General features: G+C 38.2%; 2 protein-coding genes across 3 annotated transcripts in view; both read right to left on the bottom strand.

The window, feature by feature from the left end:
• LOC584816 (rho guanine nucleotide exchange factor 3) overlaps positions 1 to 1,387 on the bottom strand; it is a 54,062-nt gene extending 52,675 nt beyond the window's left edge. Inside the window, exon 1 of the mRNA XM_784664.5 lies at positions 881 to 1,387. Coding sequence (XP_789757.3) covers positions 881 to 1,260 — 380 coding nt within the window. The 5' untranslated portion in view covers positions 1,261 to 1,387. The remainder of the gene's footprint in view (positions 1 to 880) is intronic.
• Positions 1,388 to 6,407: 5,020 nt separating this feature from the next.
• LOC115919152 lies at positions 6,408 to 19,283 on the bottom strand. 2 transcript variants are annotated; one of them, XM_030972100.1, is made up of 9 exons: positions 18,468 to 19,283; positions 15,544 to 15,653; positions 11,997 to 12,224; positions 11,241 to 11,471; positions 10,222 to 10,357; positions 9,836 to 10,035; positions 9,366 to 9,531; positions 8,685 to 8,803; positions 6,408 to 7,974 (listed from the first exon to the last, which is right to left on the bottom strand). In XM_030972100.1, the coding sequence occupies exons 1-9, from the start codon at positions 18,601 to 18,603 to the stop codon at positions 7,660 to 7,662; spliced, it is 1,641 nt and encodes a 546-aa protein (XP_030827960.1). In that variant the 5' UTR covers positions 18,604 to 19,283; the 3' UTR covers positions 6,408 to 7,659. The 2 variants fall into 2 exon arrangements, with proteins under 2 accessions (XP_030827960.1, XP_030827961.1); XM_030972101.1 differs by lacking the exon at positions 18,468 to 19,283 and having other exon boundaries at positions 12,950 to 17,879.
• Positions 19,284 to 19,885: the final 602 nt, after the last annotated feature.

Below are 19,885 nucleotides of genomic sequence, written 5' to 3'. Positions count from 1 at the left end.
GCCTAGATGTGGCATTTTTAACACATTTTTGTTCCATAAAACATCAATCATAATTTCATATTGATGTAAAATAATTAGTACAATTCCTGGCTAAAATCTACACTGGAACTGGAAGTTAATTTAGTCTATATGTAGTTATTTTGGTGCATTAAACACGGAAAATGTCAAAATCAAGTGAAAATCAAACAAACAAAATGGCTTGCTTACATTTTGGGCTCAACTTCGACTACGAGCTTTTTAATTTTAAAATATAATTTTTTAATTTTGTTCTTTCTTTAATTTTTAATTTTTAATTTTTATTTATTTTGTATTAATTTTGTGGAACAGCCGCGCGCCACTCCAACTGACCGCAAGCACCACAAGTTATGCAGACTTCTCGTATGCGCGATACCATAAACCATACAAGAAGTCTGCATAATTTTGTACTGATAGCTTCAGTTTGAGGTGCAGGACTACAGCGTAGAGACGGTACTGAGCGACGACGTCGACATCGAAGCCCTAAACGAAGGTTTCCCGATGTCAAATGTGATCAAAAGTCAGGTGGAAAATGCAATATATGATTATGATAAAAATTAGTTAAAAATTGGGCTAAATTTCCTTTGCTAAGAATGGATTTTTAAACTGCTAAAAAAAATGGATACGAAACTACACTAGCGCTAGTGTGCCTACACCAGTGCACACATGTAGTCTAGATCTAACTGCTACAAAATCGACTCTTTTCAGTTATTGTGTGTTCTAGACTAAGTAACATGTTTCAGTGAGTTTCTGTCATTTTTTTTTTAAAATACCTATTGAAAAAATGAAATATCAGACAATGGCTGAATAAGACAACTTGCAAAAACTTGTAGTCCACAAGCAAAACACAGAAATCAGAATTCACCTCGACATGCTTGAATCATTTGTTGGTGATGAAACTTTGATAGGACTCAGTGATGTGTCAAATACATCGCTCTCCCTCCTCCCATTGACAGAACTTCTTGAAGCAATAGACGACGATCTCGTCACTTTAGATCCAGCTTTCGAAATATTATGGTCCACGAGAGGAGATTTCGCGATCGCTGTCCCAACCGGACTACTCGCTGGTACTGGTGTCAGATGCGGTGACTTCAGACGGGCAGCTAGGCGGGGCGATCTCCGCAAGGATGGCGAGACGTTTTCCTCATTATCGCTGGACTTCTTGGGACTGAAATTTAGTCCACTTCTACGCCTAAGACTATCTGTTGATCTACGATTTTTCTTCATCCTGGTCGCGTCAATCATGTAAACTGGTTGATCAAAATCGGCTCACGATCCTACTTATTTTTTTACAGGAAATATTCAAAAGCCAGAATCCATGGTGTATGGACGAATGTGTCGGCAGTTCAAATTGCCGCTAATTGTGTTCGCTGCTGCGCAAAATGTATACCTTTCTTTCTACGTTACGCCTCTTGCGTGGTAGCAGCGAAGAGAGGAAGTAGCTGAAACTCTTCTGGAGCTATGAGCGGAAATGGATGCAGAATATCAGAGGCAACAAGCACCAGTCCTAACGTGCTTTTTAAGTCCCCGCCCTCACCTCCCCCACTCGGCTTTTATTTAGGGTACGCGTATGCATGTTCCCTCCTTTTGAAAGCACCCCCTATCTCCGGTGTGAAAGTCAATGGCGGGCCGGACTTTGTGGCCGTTTTACTGGCCCTTTACTAGCCGGAGATTTTTGGGGCAAGCGTGCGGTCCCTCCGATCAAAAACTGGGGGGGGGGGGGGGCAGGTCTAATAACACAGACCACTGCTGCGCAAAATGTATACCTTTCGTTCTACGTTACGCCTCTTGCGTGGTAGCAGCGAAGAGAGGAAGTAGCTGAAACTCTTCTGGAGCTATGAGCAGAAATGGATGCAGAATATCAGAGGCGACAAGCACCAGTCCTATATACGTGCTTTTTAAGTCCCCGCCCCCACCTACCCCACTCGGCTTTTATTTAGGGTACGCGTATGCATGTTCCCTACTTTTGAAGGCACCCCCTATCTCCGGTGTGAAAGTCAATGGCGGGCCGGACTTTGTGGCGCGAAAAAGTACCCGTTTTACTGGCCCTTTACTAGCCGGAGATTTTTGGGGCAAGCGTGCGGTCCCTCCGATCCAAAAATGGGGGGGGGGGGCAGGTCTAATAACACAGACCAGGCGTGCTTGCAGCAGTTTTGAATGGGGGAGGGGGCAAACATTCCATGGGGCTCACTTTCAGGGTCCGCCCCCCCCCCCCCAACTCCGTGAACGTAGGGATACCATGTGTGTTCCCAAACTCTCCGGCTAGTAACAAAAGAAAAAGGTCTACCCGTATTGACTTTATTGTTTACACATCGGACTTTTGCTGAAAGGGGGGGGGGGCGGGTTTCAGGTGCAGTGGCGTAATGAGCAAAAACGTTGGGGGGGGGGCAGAAGAAAAATCTGCATCACCACCATTCTTACATGCCGGCCCCGCTGAACGTTTATCAAAGTGGAGTAGAACGAGCAAAGCGAGTGGAGCGTAAATTGGCGTGGGGTCCAGGGGCTTTGCACCGGCGGGGTCAAGGGGCGGAGCCCCCAGAAGCTCAGGAGTTAAAGGCATTAGATTACGGTCAGATAAGCATACATAGTTAATATAGATACATTATTGACACTGGTATGTCACTAATTCGCGTGGGGTCCAGGGGGCTGAGGCCCATGAAGCTCAGGGGGGGGTTTAGGCATTTAATTATGATCAGATGAGCATTCACCGGGGGCCCGTCTTGAGGCCCCTGGTGGGGTCCAGGGGCGGAACCCCGGAAGCTCAGTGGTTTTAGGCATTTGACTACTGTCAGATGAGCATCACTGACAGGTTACTAATTGTCGGGTGATCCAGGGAGCTCTTGAAAATATTTGTTTTTAGTATACTTACTTTACTGTTGTACCCCTGCTGTTATACCATATCAAGGAATAATTAGAAAAATGTTAAATACCTACCTAGAAGAAGAAGAAGAAGAAGAAGAAGAAGAAGAAGAAGAAGAAGAAGGAGAAGAAGAAGAAGAAGAAGAAGAAGGAGAAGAAGAAGAAAAGCTATTAAAAAGTATATTCATCATGATGATGATCATGTATATTAAATGTATAAGTACTACAAACAGGGCCTTGAGACTAAATCAGAAAAGAGGTTGAACAAAATTTAGACAAAACCCCGGGCCCCCCCCCCCCCACTCAGTGTTATTTAGGGTACGCATTATGCTCGTTCCCTCTTTTTGAAATCACCCCCTATCTGAGGACTGCCAACATTTCTGAACCCCCCTTTCGCGGGCTTTTCGCGGGCTTTTCCTGCCTTGGAGACCCCCCTAAATCAGGAAAAATGCTCAATGTACCCCCCCTAAATTCGGAATAATTTCTCAGGAGTCCAAATAGATGAGAGAAAAAAAGAAAAACACCCCCTTTTTTAAAGAAATCTCCGGGTGAAAAGTCAAATACACCCCCTTTTTTTACAATTCTCGGGCCGGACTTTGTCGCACGAAAAGTACCCCTTTACCGGACATTTTGGCAACACGCATGCGGTCATTTCGAAACCTGAGTGGGGGGGGGGGGGGGGGGGCCGGGGACAAAACATGCAGTTTTTGTTTACAATTCACATGTATTTTATTAAGTACTTATGATTGTTGTTGTTCCTGTGAAATTACTGTGAAGCAAGATTGTAAATGTAAATATGAACAATAATTATTATCCTCTATAGACATAATTAAGGGATGAAACATGAAATGAAATGAAGCTCAGGGGCATCGAATTATGGTCAGATGAGCATCCAGGGGCCCGCCTTTGGGCCCCTGGTGAGGTCCAGGGGCCCCGGAAGCTCTGGGGCGGTGCTCCCGTAAGCTCAGGGGGTTTTAAGCATTTAATTACGGTCTGATGAGCATATTTTGATACCTTATTATGTTGTGACACTGGCAGGTCACTAATTTGTTTTCTTTATTCATTTTTCTCTTTAACCTACCTTTAAAAAAGTGAGGGGGGCTTGAGCCGCCGGAACCCGCCGTACTGCAGACCCTGACAGGAAGGCCTTTAAGTAAGCATATTTTTTGCCTAACTGTAAATTTGGGATTTTGTAATTTTCCAACAAACGCATAAAAATACATAATCTTAAAAAAATATTGTCCCTTTTTTTTAATGGATTATCATTTTTATGTGATTTAATTCAGGTTTAATTATTTTTTATTTTATTTTTTAGTTGAAAACTACAAACCATTTTACTCCTTTACTGCTTATTTTTTTTGTCGAAATTTACAATGTACAGTTTTTGTAGAAATGGTATTTGGTAAATGAAATGTGAAATTCAACTATGATTCAAGGGAGGGACTCGAGGAAGGGATTCGAGGGAGGGATTATGGATGAGGGTACCTATCGTCTTCTTCTCCAATGTTTCATTTTTAAAAGAGGACAAAAGAAGATATTTTTATTCAAATGGTGCTGTGATATAGGCCTATTTTTTAAATACTATTTTCATTTAAAAGATGTTCTATCTTCAATGAATAATTTGTTCTTCTAAATGTTTTCGTTTTTCAACAGAAATGTCAGATGTTGAAATTAGTTGTTACACCATTACCCTATAGTATAGGGACCAACACAAATACAACCAAAGGCTAGGGGCGGCTTCCCTTTTTCATTTATTTTTTTTCTTGCTTACTTGCTCTTCAGATACAGTATGCTACCGCAATGGCATCAGGCGGGAATTTAAAAAAAAAAAAAATTCAGTTAAAAAAAAGATTACATATACTCAATCATATTAAAAACAAACTGAATAGGCTGCAACAACCTGAAAGAAAAAATATTCCTTGTATAAAGGCTGATTTATTTATAATAAAAAGTATGAAATATATTAGTTATTGAACATTATACAAAGACACAAATCAAAACAAGAAACACACATACAAACAAACAAGATATGTCTAGAAATCAAATGATTATTGCAATTTATCAAAAAGAAATTTCTTATACCTATGTTTAAAATACATTTACACGAGCAGAAGTATGTATGTAATGAGGCAAAGTGTTCTACAGAAACGGTCCTTGGAAAATAATCACTTGAGTATACTGTACGAATCAATGAAAATTGTGTATAGTACTAATAGTACTATAAATATGAATATTACAGTTTAATATTAACAATTTGGAAATGGATTCAGGAAGAAGATCATGTGATGACATACATACATGAAAACACCTACTTGTAATATATACATTCAACATGCAACATGTTGAATGAGTCTTATTGGATTTTATTATATGGGCAAGAAAAGAACACACTTAAAATAGTTGGGCAAAAAAATGCCCAACTTTTAACCAACACTGAGCAACATACGGTCCACACAACTATTGGTTAAAATCTGCCCAACTGATGTTGGGTAATCAGTTTGCTATGTGGTTGGGCAAATTAAATTGCCCATCAGTTGGTGACCCATCATATTTTACCCAACTCTACAATTGCCTAACAGTTGGTTATATTTTCAGTTGGGTAATTTCTTGCCCAACCAATTTTACCCAGTTAGATATTGCCCAACCTTCTATTTGCCCAACTTTTGAGTAAGTTTAATGTTGGTTAATTAAATGCCCAACCAGTTTTTACCCAACTCCCAGTTTGCCCAACTATCAAAACACCCATCTATTGGGTAATAATTGCTCAACAATTTCTCTGCAACATCCATTTGCCCAACTCTCAAAACACCCATCTATTGAGTAATAATTGCTCAACAATTTCTCCACAATATCCATTTGCCCAACTATCAAAACACCCATCTATTGGGTAATAATTGCTCAACTATTTCTCCACAATATCCATTTGCCCAACTATCAAAACACCCATCTATTGGGTAATAATTGCTCAACTATTTCTCCACAATATCCATTTGCCCAACTCTCAAAACACCCATCTATTGGGTAATAATTGCTCAACAATTTCTTCGCAATATCCAGTTGCCCAACTCTCAAAACACCCATCTATTGGGTAATAATTGCTCAACAATTTCTCCGCAATATCCATTTGCCCAACTCTCAAAACAACCATCTATTGGATAATAATTGCTCAACAATTTCTCCGCAATATCCATTTGCCCAACTCTCAAAACACCCATCTATTGGGTAATAATTGCTCAACTATTTCTCCACAATATCCATTTGCCCAACTATCAAAACACCCATCTATTGGGTAATAATTGCTCAACTATTTCTCCACAATATCCATTTGCCCAACTATCAAAACAACCATCTATTGGGTAATAATTGCTCAACTATTTCTCCACAATATCCATTTGCCCAACTCTTTAATTCGTCTGTTGGATAATCATTGCTCAACATTTTTTCCATAACATCTATTTGCTCAACTCTTTTTCTCATCTAAAGGGTAATAATTGCTTAACTGAAACACAAATAACATACACAGTAAACACATGTTGTTGTTTTCATCAGAAACGTAAAAACAAAACTTGTTAACATCAACTACAACATTACAATTTTTGGTGAAAAAAATACAATCTTTTAAAAAAAGTAAATGCAAATATAGCCCCTTTTGGTGCAGCATGACAACTTTGATGTACACTGTATGTATCCCATGTACTCTGATTTCATACATGAATATGTGCATCATATATATTTTGTGGGTGTGGCATAGTGTTCATTTATCCTGACACACCAATACTCTGCCTTAGAGTGTTACACATGCACACATTTTTTTGAAGTGAAAACAAAAGAGGAAATAAATTCAAATCCCTCTAGATTATTTGACATGTGCAGAAGTACCACATGAAAGTTTGGCTATCTGTGATGGTGAACAGGTACTGATCAAATAACAAGGATACACACTGCCTACTATAACTTTTTGATTAGATTAAAGACAACAAAAATCAATTGACCCTACCTGCTATACTCAGTTTGATTGATTTTATTGATATTATCAATAATATCAATACAATTTTGCAAAATGTAGATGAAAATGTTGACTTCTCTACTTCTGCTTTGCGCGATGTAAATTAATGCATGCAGTCCATTCAGCAGAGAGTTCAGCGTAGGGTCAATGGACGATACACATTACATGAAAATTAATGGTATATGTAATTTACAATCATATACCCCACTTGCTGTTTTAAACGCAGAAAATATCATAGCTCATGTTTTATGAAGAAATATATCATTTTGATGTACGAGTTATGAAACAGTACTCTTGGGATTAAAACCAAACACGATAAGCATTTGTATACGCCAGTGCAAAAGATTTATAGCCAATAATATGTTTTGTATTTATACTTGGCATATATTCATTTGTTTTCTTAAACTTTCAAGGTGGGGATGTTAAGCAATGATTGGGATAAAACAATTAGGCCTTTATCATTTTTAAAATGTACACAAAGACTTCTGCTGTGTATAAATTCACTCTTTTTTTTATATTATTCAGCGATCCTCACCCCACCCTCAAATCTTCAGTCTTACACAAACATGTATAAATTATGTAAAATAATGTGCTGAATCCAACTCATAACAGTTTGTCTTTAAGGTTATTTTGTCCAAAATAATACTTTTTTCCAGTTTTTTTTCTCCCAAAATAAACTGGTTCAAGTAGCCAAAATGTGCTAAACGATGATGTGTCAGTTTCATCTGTAGGAAATATATCACCAGTAATCATCCTTGGCGTGAACACATCATGATGGCTTATGGCATGTTCATGAAGGCTCGGACCTCCCGCAGCTTTGGTGTAAGATGCTCCCCATCGGTAAACTGGAACACCACAATCTGGAGAAATTTCCAAACAGAACAGCTTTGCGGCTGATATTCGATATCCATCACATAAAGTGCCTTAAAGCACAAGTCGACTGCTTTAAGCAGTGTTGCGGCAGGAAGTATCCTCCTCTCTACTACGACGTACGTCTGTATTGGTGTGAGAATGTTCCCACGCACAACAACAAATGGCTGTGACCTGACTGCTTCATCAATGTTATCAACATAAGTCTGGATGTCGAGAACCTCCTGTAGTCCAAAGAGAAATCAAGAAGAAATCATTTGTAATTATATGGATTGATATATATATATTTGATGCTTGTCGAATGCTTCTGCTTATGAATCCACAATCACCTACAGGACACCCAAATTTGTTTATGCATGTTCATCCCTGTCCCATCAAAACATTACTGGGTATTCTTAAATATCCCTGCGGCAAAGGTCAACTGTACCCAAACTGGTCACGTTCAGAGCATTACATCAACTAAGCTGGAAGGCATATACAGCCTGTTAATATAAGCATGCATTTTTCACATGTCATTTGCAAGTTAAAGGACTTGCTTGCATTCATGAGTGAAATGCGATGTGATGACAAATCTGAGGCCATTTGTAGTTGTACCACAGATAATGACGAACTGACTTATTAAGATTAAAGCGCCTAGTGTTGCCCCTGCAGGGCCTCCTTGGGGACCAGCGTGCCCATTACTAGGAACTTGAAAATGGTTGCTTTTCAAGTTTTACACAAATAAAATGTTATGGCAATGCCTTATCTGGTAAGAACATAGGTATTGCATTTCAACCTCAATTTCATCAGTTGTCCTAGGTTTGAAACTCTTAACAAATTAACTATTGAATTTGTTTGTAATGAAATATGATTACTATGGCAAGATTTTAAACACAAACCAAAATATATGCCTTACATGTCATTACTTTACCACCTCCCCAGCACATATACTTACTGGTTGAACGTCAATGAAGGACGACAATGTTTCTGCAGTGGTGTACGTTCCTCTCTTGGAATCTTTCCTTCCTCGGAACAAGACTGGGAGCATGTAGAATCCAAGATTGCTCTTTTCCTCTAAAAAGAGGGAAACAATGAAAGAGTTAAGTAATTAAGTCCCAATTACATATGAAGAAAAGGTGCAACAGCAAACAGGTCAATTATGGAACATCTTACAAAATGTACAGTTATATACAGCAAATTAAAAAAAAACGGTCGAATACAACAATTATTTTCTACAAATATGGGTAAAATCACTCAACGTAAATGTCAGTCAGTAATTTGGAGCTCAGCTTTCTTAGTAAAGAAATCAAAATTGCACAAACTTCAGCATAGCCTTCCCAATGAGCTTTAAACCACCATCCCCACCCCAAAAAGCAAACAAACAAAACAAGCAAGTAAAAGTATGCTAAACCTTTGTCATGGAATCATGTTTTTATCATATGTTGTACATGTATTATATGTTTCAGAGCACTTTTATTTATTTCAGTTCAATTCCTTACAGGGGGGATATTAGACTCAATGTTTGGTCCTGGCCACAAAAATAAACATCATATAGTGTAATTGAAATAAATTCTTTTGACTTTCTCTCAAGTCATTTTCACTAATACTGTCAAATGTGTATTCTGACACCACATACCAAGACTGAGTTTCCCAGGGTCATGAATGTTTTCGAATTCGGCTCTTGCACTTCTCCAGTTGCCAGTTTTCTCGGTGAAGTCCACTACTTTGTTACAGAATGTGGGCCACTTCTGGTACAGTGCGTTTGCTTTCTCTGGGAACAATTCTGCAAAATCTCCTTCAATCTGTAATTGTTAGGATAGTTATAGAAGCCAGATGAAAGGTAGGATATCTTTCATTTGCATCTTCTCTTTACCATTTTGCAAGGATTTGAATGGTACACACTAACAATTATCGGTTCAATAGGGATGCACGATTTCTGTAGGACCGTGTATCTCAGATTGTTAAACGATCCCTTTAAGGAGACTGCTAAAGTAAACCTGCCCATGCAACCAAAAAACAAAAAAGTTACTTCTCAAAACATGCGACTCTAGTTTAATTTAATGTCCTTTCTTGTCACATGCAGAAGAAAAATCAAGGTCCACATACCATTCCAGCATCGAGAAGTCTGGGATATGTGGTAAGAATGTTCTTCACACAACAGTCACTTCTCTTGATCCAGTCATGTCTTTTTGTTGCTGTTTGTTTCATGTAGTCCTTCACCATGTCCTCTGGCTCCTTGTTGTTACGCAGCCATTCTTCCATTGTCGTGATGTTATCATCGTTCACAGACTCAAGATCAGTATCTCCTGGATATAATGCAACAGAACAATCAACAATTAGCATGTATCAACAAGTTTTTGATGATTGTATTGGAAGGGGGGTTTTAGTTGGCATTGCTCATGCCCCACCAGTTTGTTATGGCACAGCATGACTTCATCAGACGGATCTGAATAACTCATAACTTTAACTATATGAAAAAGTAGCCAGAATACCTTGCTTTTGAGACTCTGCCTCGTCTTCAGCTACTGGTACCCTCAGGGACTTCTCCTTTTTTCTGACATACCTCAGATGCTCCTCCAGGTAGCCTGTTGCTGGCCGTCCCTTGGCCCCCACGCAGTACCAGGCCTCCTGCTCAAATAAATTAAAATTCCTTCATAATTCAACTTCAAAAACAGTAATGCTCAACAACATTTGTTAAACATTAATAATAATCAAATAAAAGCACAATAAAATTCCAGTGTAAACTGTACATTTACATATTTTGTTACATATGTCAGTGTTTGCAATAACAAGGTTTGTCCTCTTAAGTACCTATTTCTAACTGCACACTGTTATATTCCAGCAATGTCATCAAGTCATTGCAAAAACAAAGTGAATGATGGATAATTCTGTGAATATCCATTACTCAATGGCATGCAGACAAAAGTCTAAATATTAAGAGATGTGTCATTACTGGATAATATAACTTATAAACAAGTGGTAAAAATAAACAAAAATATTGCACGATTTAGTGATTGATGCCATATTAGCTTTTCATTATTTGTAAGCTTTTCAGGCCTGTCTACTGTCAAATTTACTATTGCCAAAGATGCTCTTATAATGCTTGTGATAATGTGATACAACATGCAATTGATTGAGCATCTCCAATATAATAAATACAAGAATAACAAAATTGAGGAAGCTTCATAGCAAGTTACACAAAATAATATGATCCAGTATTCCAAAAGTTATTGCATAAACACATAATTTATTTGATTTAGACCTTAAAGTAGCTTATTGCTTCTGGCTCAAACAGAAACTTCTCATAAAATTTCACTTTCTTGTAAATGGGGTCTATGGGGTAGGGACAGATGGAGGTATGGATGGACAACCTAAGAATTAAGGCACCTCCAAGTAATAAATGCCCGCTGTGGTAAGAATCAATCCATAAATCAGTCCAGAAAAAAGTGGTGATCTGAGCCATACCTGAGGTCACATATATTAAGGAAAGCAATTCATGGACAGGACTTACATAGCCAAGTGGAGATTCTGGATCTTTTAAGAAAGGAAAGCTTGTCACAATGGCATGGGCCATTGATGCCTTCACAAATGAGCTTGGCTTGGTACCATACTCCCGTATCAGGTACTGAGTCAACATATCCACAACAGTATGCCGGTCCCTTTTGCTGCAGAGATTTGTAGCATTGATGTTCCTTAATGCTGCTCTTCCCATGGTGGTCTCTCTCAATATACAAGCAATGTTCTGCAACAGATAAAGGATTTTTTTTTTAAAGATCAGTAAATTCAGAATAAACAAGTGAAATGTGACAGCATGCAGTCGGTGGGTATATCTCTGGCTGTCCGACCTCCTACAATAAGCCCATCATAAATCACTCACTGGGCATTCCTTGCAAACTTTGTTCTGATAAAAAATTTCAATGAAACCTTGAAACTGACCTTAGACTAGCTTAAAACCCATAACCCCAACCAAACATTTTCCATAACATTCCTTTATTCATTCATACCAAAATGTACCTACCAAATCATATCACTAGCCATTCTGCAGATGTAGAAATAAAATGGTATTTTTAGTAAAAACTTGAATAACCTTTGAACTGACCTTTCACCTTTGAGCCCTGCTGCTTGTCAGAAATACTGACAGACAGATAACTCCAAGACATAATGCCTCCGGCACCCTTATGTGTTGGAGGCATAAAAACTGATGAATGATGGTGACTCGACATGCCCACTCTTCAATTGTATCAGCCCACTATATACATAAACTTACGAAATGCACTTTCTTGACCCGTTTCAGGGGAGGATGTTGATCAGGACTCTTGGATTCTGGGGAGTCGTAAAGTGGCGTATCCAAACTGGGCTGGGAAGGGCTTTGTCTGGGACTCCACTCACTTCCTGTTACACAAGAGAGATCTGAGCAGTCATCTAAGGAGAACACTGATGGGCTTCTTGTCGACGTTGATGCTTGTTCCATGCTTTGTTGATTTGCAGCATGATACTACAATAAATAAATGAAAAATAATTGAACTTTCAATGTACATGTAAATGACTGATTATTTTTTACATTATTAATGACACAAACAGCCCCAGGTTAGACTTTAGTATCAAGTTTATTCCTTGAAGGGGAAAATCATTCTCACTGTTTCTGTACCCTTGTCCTATTTAAAGCAAACCCATAATTGAAAAGTGGTCACTCATGAGCCGAAGCTTCTTCAGTACATCTATAATATAATAATATCCAGTTAGGAACTTTCACTTTAGGCAGGAACATGCATTGGTAAAAAATAGCACATTTCCGGGGCCTCAATGAAGTACATATGCTAGAAAAACTTGGCATGAGTCATGGTACATTTAAGAAATTACAACATAATATGAATGAATGCAAATATAACAGACACATTTTCAGATACAGAAACAATGAAGTTAATAACGAGTTAAAAAATTCAAACCAGATATTTACTGTAAAATTTTCATTGGAATAATCAAAATTTGTTAGCAAGTCAGTACAGATCGATCAAGGTTAGCTTCTTAGCTATTTTTTCAATCAAAATGTGTAGAATGATACACTAAGAACTGATTCATAGATATAATTGTAATTGGAATAACAGTTTCTTTCTTTTGCTTTGTTTTGGTTCTGTTCTCTAAGACAAAATTTGCAAGTGCACCTGTAATGTCTAGTTGTAAAAATATATCACTTGCTTGCAACGGGTTGCCTACACGTACCTTCTTGTTCCTAGATGAATGAATGGTGCACCACAATATACAAGCAGCGCCCTCTTCCACTATAGGACTGGACAGCATTGACTGGCCTGTGATCAAACAGGTCACACCATTCAACAGCAGCTTGTGCTTCCTCTCTGCCCACCTGTACTGCAAATGCTTCAACATGTCTGTTGAAGTACAAGGTCTGATACAGCCGAAGGAGCAGATACAACTTTTCTTGCACCACTACAATATGCTGAACACGTCCAAACGTGGGTCCATCATCATCAGTCCAATATAGAAGTACATCAACACCTGCCCGGAACTCATATCCATGAATGTCCACTTTCCCAGCAACTGTAACTTCGGTTCCCCTTCCACAGTTAATTTTTTTGCAAAGTGCCTCATCATCAAGTAGATCACCAAGCATTGCTGCAGCTTGCTGTGACACATTGATATCTTGGCTATCCAGTGACTGATTTGATACTGACCTGTAGCACCGTGCCATTTGGTATCTGTTAGCCAATGTTTTGACAATGTTTTGGTAGTTGCAAGATACACTGGCAATCTGCTTGAAAGGTCTGTGCATTGCTTCAAAACGCAATGCTGAATACTGGGTCAGTGGCCCAAGGTGTTTCAGTGCACGTGGGTAATGCACAAGAAAGTGCTGCTTCGGAGTTAGACTAGCTTCAGGGAAGAGCTGCATGAAGAGCCTGTGGTGATCATCAATCATTGCCTTCAGGACATAGATGGCAGACTTACTGATACTGGGACTCATAACGATTTTGAAGATGTCAATGATTGACAGTAAGAGTTCCCACTCATCACACATCTCATCAATCTTGTCTCCTAACATGAGAGGGATGTTGTATGCAAGGCACGTCATCTGTGCTGATGTCTGTCCACTGGCAGAATATGGATTCTTCAGTGATGCCTGCCTGATTGGGCTTGGTCTGTTTTTGCGGTCCACAAAGCCAAAATTGAATGAGGATATTCTACTGTTCACCTCATCCAGTGTTATGAAACCCTTCTGAACAAGTTTACTCAAAACAAGGTGCATTTCCAGGGGCAAGACTCCCTCTGTAAAATCATGCATTACATCTGGACATAAGTTTTGGGTGGAATGGTAGTAAGGCAATTCATTCAAAACTGTTGCATGCTTCAAGCCAGATTCTGACAAGGGCTTTTGAAGATCTGTATCATAGTTTATTTCATCACGGAGATATTGGGCATCCTCTTTTGGCTGTTTCTGAAGCAACGAGCGATGGCCTCTACAGAATCTACAGTAATAGTTGGCACGGAAACAGGTTGTACATCCCAGCATGGCATGAATGCCAAGATTGTCCCCTACAACTTGGAATAAGTAGGGTTTGACCCTACCCTCAAACTCTTTGCACTTGATAGTGAGTCCATCAGTCCACATCTGCTGCAGATCATCCTTGATTACCTTCAAAACTTCTGAGATGCCATATTTACTAAAAAGCGGAGATGTGATCATAGCTGTGAGCATGATATTTTCCAGCCTAGCCTGGTATTTCCTGGGAAGGGATAACGCACTTGTATAAAAGGCACTTACCTTGTGTTTGCCGCGTTTTGACCCAAGCGGATTGGCTGTCTCAAACTCATCATTGTACAACAACAGAGGCACTAAGAATTCACAGTCTTGTCTAGCAGTAGCTTCCTGCCTTTTATAATAGTGACCATCTTTGAATGAATACAAAACATCATTATCTTTTGATCCTTTTTGAGACAGTATGGCGTTCATTACTCCTGGTCGCTCTAAGTATTGTTTAATAGTGTCAGCTAGTGGTATATATTGAAAGGTTTCTTTTTGTGTGCTTTGCAGTGGATCACCTGTCTTTTGATCAATTTTTGGTTTTAAGCAAGTTCCCAACAACACCTCACAAGGCTGAATGAAATCACCTTTCTCAGAGAAATATTTTTTCTGTTGAGTATCTGACATGAGCTCTGAAAATGGATTCTTTGAATTCTCGAATACATCTTGTATATCAGATCTCAGCTCACTGTTAGCTGCATATTGTGGCTCACTTAAGATATCCATCACATCCTGTTGCACAGTTTGTAACACAGAAATAACCAAATCTTGTGCGGTTTGAATGACCTTGTTGGTGTGTGAAGCAGGCACATTAGTCCTTGCCCTGAGTTCTGCTACAAACTTTGCTGCAATATCAGGTAGTCTCTCTGTTTGCGTTTCAAAAGAGACATCTTCCTGCTCACTGCTTTCTCCAACAAACAATGCCTTTTCCTGGTGCAGTTGTTCCAAATTCCCTTCAGTGTTGTTATTCTTTCCTAGAACAGATCCTTCATAACAGGTTTCACTTTGGTGATCTGGAACTGCTTTTGTAGTTGTGCTTGACGTCTTTATCCGTGCAGCGTGCTTTGAAATGAGATGTTTTCTATATCCCGATAATGTACGAAATGTTAGTCTACATGCCCCTTGCATGCATGTTATACTTACATTTTTTCCCCTGGTTGTTGTATGTGTGTATTTTAAATGATGGAATAGGCAAGAAATATCCCCCCTAATTAAATCAAGACACTGAAAGCATCTGTAACTATCCATAGTGAGATATTGTGCCACATCTAGGGCCTACCTCTGCACGCCACCCAGCGAGAAACTTCAATCGAGGTCCAATCTTGGGTATGAAGGATGTGATTATACTTTCACTTAGAAGGGGAAGGGTTTCCACATCAACTTCATTTTCTGGAGAAGAAGAGGGAGAGATTGATAAATAAGGCTTAGTGCAGCATAAACTGATTGTTTTCATATAATACCACAAACACACGTATGGTTGCGCAAATTAAACAAAAGTATATGTTTTAGATAATGATAAGCTGTAAACATTTGCTCATGTTCCAGCTAAAATATCTTCCATTTTGAATAAATCGCATAATCAATGTTTTCTTATTCCACAAGGGTCTATGAAAATCTGAATTTTCAAATGCGATTTTCTCGAAAATTTGGTCTTCGTATAGAAAACTTACTTTTAGATCATACTAGCGAATTGTATCAACTAATTGCTATTTATTTTCAGGTGATGTTATTAACATCCACACAATCAAATTAAGAATGGAAACCTTTTCTAAAGTCATACTAGTAATCACCTTAGTTTAGTCAAATTGTGCCTAATTTTTAACAATGTAGGGGCCTATTTAAAGTATAAAGATTAGTTGCATCAGCAATGAATTTGATTTCAAAGAAAGTCATTCAACTTACCAAATGAATCAGAATGATTTGAGAGTTAGCATAGAGGTCAATGTATGCTGATTGGTTAATTAACATTACTAATTCATTGATAATCATATGTGTCTTCTCCATGTGCACTGTCATGCCTATTACTTCAACTTTAAACTGCCATACCGGTAATTGTTTTTTTCAACCTTTTGCGGCTGCCATGATATTGTCTGCATTAGTAGCCATGTTTCTCAGCTTTAGTATGACAAATAACCTAGCTATATCTGACCAGGGTTTCTCAAAAAGTCTAGCACTCAAGCCTTTCACAGGCCACTTACAGTACCATACAACCATATATAAATTATAGTGTGTTACCTTGAATAGAGGCAACTGACAATTGTTTATCCTAGAAAAGATAATTTGTGGTGTTTAATAATTCTTTTGTACAGCTTATTGTTCAGTGGTGTGAAACATTAAAAAAAATGCATGTGCTGGAACATTTCACTGATATGAAGCAAAATAGGACAGTTAATCCTGTACTAACGAATGTCCTTCCTCCATGTGCACCTCCATCCCAAAATCGAATCGGTTCGTTGGCTTTGCAACTTGCAAGATACATGTACATGTCCCAAGTTTGGATGGTAATCCGTCCATCGGTTCTAATGATTTCATTGAAATCTGGACATGTAGTAAAATAGTGTACAATTTTGTGGGCATAATTTGGTGGCTTAAGCATCTGTAATTTTTCCATATTTAAAAATTATTTTCAGAAAAAGATTTGTTTAAATGAGAAAAAATGTACCCATGTTAAAAATTGTGCCCATTCGTGTACTACAGCGAGGTCACTGCAATTTCGAAAACCACCACAGCCTCTTGGTTTTGAATTAGGCTATTAATATGGGCTAAAATGTGGGTCAACTGCCTTTTAGTTGTGACAAGGAATATCGCAATAGCACATAATTAATAGCCCCATTTAAAACCAAGAGGATGTAGAGTCTATGCTCTGTAAAACAAAGTTAGGCAGATGTTACTGGGCAAATCAAAGTTTGGCGCGTTTTTGTCAAATAATTTCTCCCAACCATTTACTGTATGAAGTTACCTAATAAAAGGTCAGAAATAAGTTGGGTAGGTGTTACTTGGTAAAACTGATGTTGGGCAAATTTTGTCCAACAATTGGGTTATTTTCTACCAACCATGTAGTTACCGATGAAATAATTGGGTAATATTTTTGGGCAAATTAAAGTTGGTCATTTTTGTCCAATAATTGGGTTATTTTCTACCAACCATGTAGTTACTGATGAAATAATTTGCCCAACTAGTGTCGAATATACTACACATTATGGTGAGAATTGGGTGAATTTCCTATTGGGGTAAATTTTGTTGGTTAAAAGTTGGGTATTTTCTTTTCATCCAACACTGGGTAAATCATGCAAAATCTTTAATTTACCCAATAGTTAGTCGGACACATAAGTGCCCTCATGTTGGGTAAAAATTGGGCACTTGCCCAACATTTTTTTAGAGTGTTTGGATTTCAAAGTCCTGTAGAAAATGAAAGGGCAAAATCCTTAACATGGCAATGGGCAAGAAAAATTGTCTCACTTTTTGAAATCTAGACTTCTAGATCTACAGGAAAATGAAAGATGATCTTCCACAAAATAATGTTCATAAAATTGTACATTATTTGACAACTTCAATTTTCTGATGAATCATTCAGTTCAGTGTTGATTATTAAATATAAGTAGGCCTAGATCTAGATCTAGACCTAGACTAGATCTAGTAATAGTAATACCAATTTCAGATAACAGAGATAATTGTTCAAAATTACACCAGTCCCACGTACTGTAATACTATCTGGGTACACACCTACAAGTATGTGGTCCAATGTATTGGACCCACAGAACTCTTAAATACGTATTTAAGAGTTCTGTGATTGGACCCCATACAGCCCATGATCCATAGAAAATGGAGGGTATTGTGTTATGTATGTATTGTAGCAGGAAACAGCACAGAAATCCGGGTTTTGGCCTTTGGGTTTTGTAAAATCTTGAACAAAATATTTTTAAATATTCATTTGTGATCTAAAATTCATGGAAACAGTACAATTTGAATTTGATATCTATATCAATCAAATATTAGTTTGGATTAGTAACACATGCATTAAAAGAGCAAATTTGAGGCAAAGTTTAATAGACCAATTGAATTGAAGCGTATTCATTAACCATTGCTGAGGCATATAGAACTAGTCTACATGTTGCCCATGTGTTATGGATATGGGAACAAGTCTACAGCAAGTACCTGTTGATCATGTTCTAAACTTCTAATCTCAATAAGATGTGAACGTACCTTCTAGTATCTTTAACACTGACGGACATCCCCACCTTTGAACGATTTTGGTGAGAGGGTCTATGAACCCATCTTCACTTGAACTATCTCCGCAGCAGTTGTCGAGCTCCATTTTTAGACCCTCAGGCTCTAGCATGCAAGACTCCGATATGATGCGTATACGTACGTACGTACAGGCTGCTAGTTACGTTGGTGTATCATATAGCTCGAGCTCCCGGGCCGGGACGGCCGCGCCGGCTATACCGAGTAAATAGAAATAGTACTGCGCATGGCATGCTGATCGCGAGCGACCAGGCCATGTGCGCGCTACCCCAAGACCAATACCAGGCAAACTTTACCCAAGTCTGGTTAAACGTAAGTCTAGTCCCCATCGAAGGTTTCCACTGCCATTTACGCATGCGCATAATTGACGATGATAGCGTGTACGTTCCATTAATATTATTAACGTAGATTATGTAACTCTATAGGCCTACATGGTTAAGATGGCTCAGTTTTCACAAAAGATAAATCTTGGACTCTTTCAGCATCAAACTCGCACAAATTCATCGTCGCTTCAACACTCTGTTATTATAATTTTAAAATAGAAGTAAATGGTTACAATTACAGGAGAGATAATTTCAATTTTTCATAGCAATATTTACACAGCATATTGTGAGCTAAAGAAAATTGAGCTAAATATATTTGGTAAAAGGCGGTGGTCAATTACTACCCTATATAAGCAAACAAAAAAAGGCGCAAAGTGAAATTGGGTAACAGGCGTTGGTCAAATAGTACCCAATGTATGAGCAAACAAAAATTGAGCAAAGTAAAATTCGGTAAGTGGTGATGGGTAATTATTACTCAGCATATGAGCAAACACAAATATGGGCAAAATAAATTGGGTAAGGGGCGGTGGTCAATTATTACCCAATTATGAGCAAACAAAAATTTGAGCAAAGTAAAATCGGGTAAGTGGTGATGGGTAATTATTACTCAGCATATGAGCAAACAAAAATTTGGGCAAAGTAAAATTGGGTAAGAGGCGGTGGTCATTTATTACCCAATATATGAGCAAACAAAAATTTGAGCAAAGTAAAATCGGGTAAGTGGTGATGGGTAATTATTACTCAGCATAAGAGCAAACAAAAATTTGGGCAAAGTAAAATTGGGTAAGAGGCGGTGGTCATTTATTACCCAATATATGAGCAAACAAAAATTTGAGCAAAGTAAAATTGGGTAAGTGGTGATGGGTAATTATTACTCAGCATAATTATGAGCAAACAAAAATTTGAGCAAAGAAAAATTGGGTAAGAGGCGGTGGTCAAATATTACCCAATATATGAGCAAACAAAAATTTGAGCAAAGTAAAATTGGGTAAGAGGCGGTGGTCATTTATTACCCAATATATGAGCAAACAAAAATTTGAGCAAAGTAAAATT

This window comes from Strongylocentrotus purpuratus, unplaced genomic scaffold, assembly GCF_000002235.5.
Source record: "Strongylocentrotus purpuratus isolate Spur 01 unplaced genomic scaffold, Spur_5.0 spur5_scaffold_6, whole genome shotgun sequence".
NCBI lineage: Eukaryota > Metazoa > Echinodermata > Echinoidea > Camarodonta > Strongylocentrotidae > Strongylocentrotus > Strongylocentrotus purpuratus.
This window is presented reverse-complemented; position numbering and strand designations above follow the sequence as displayed.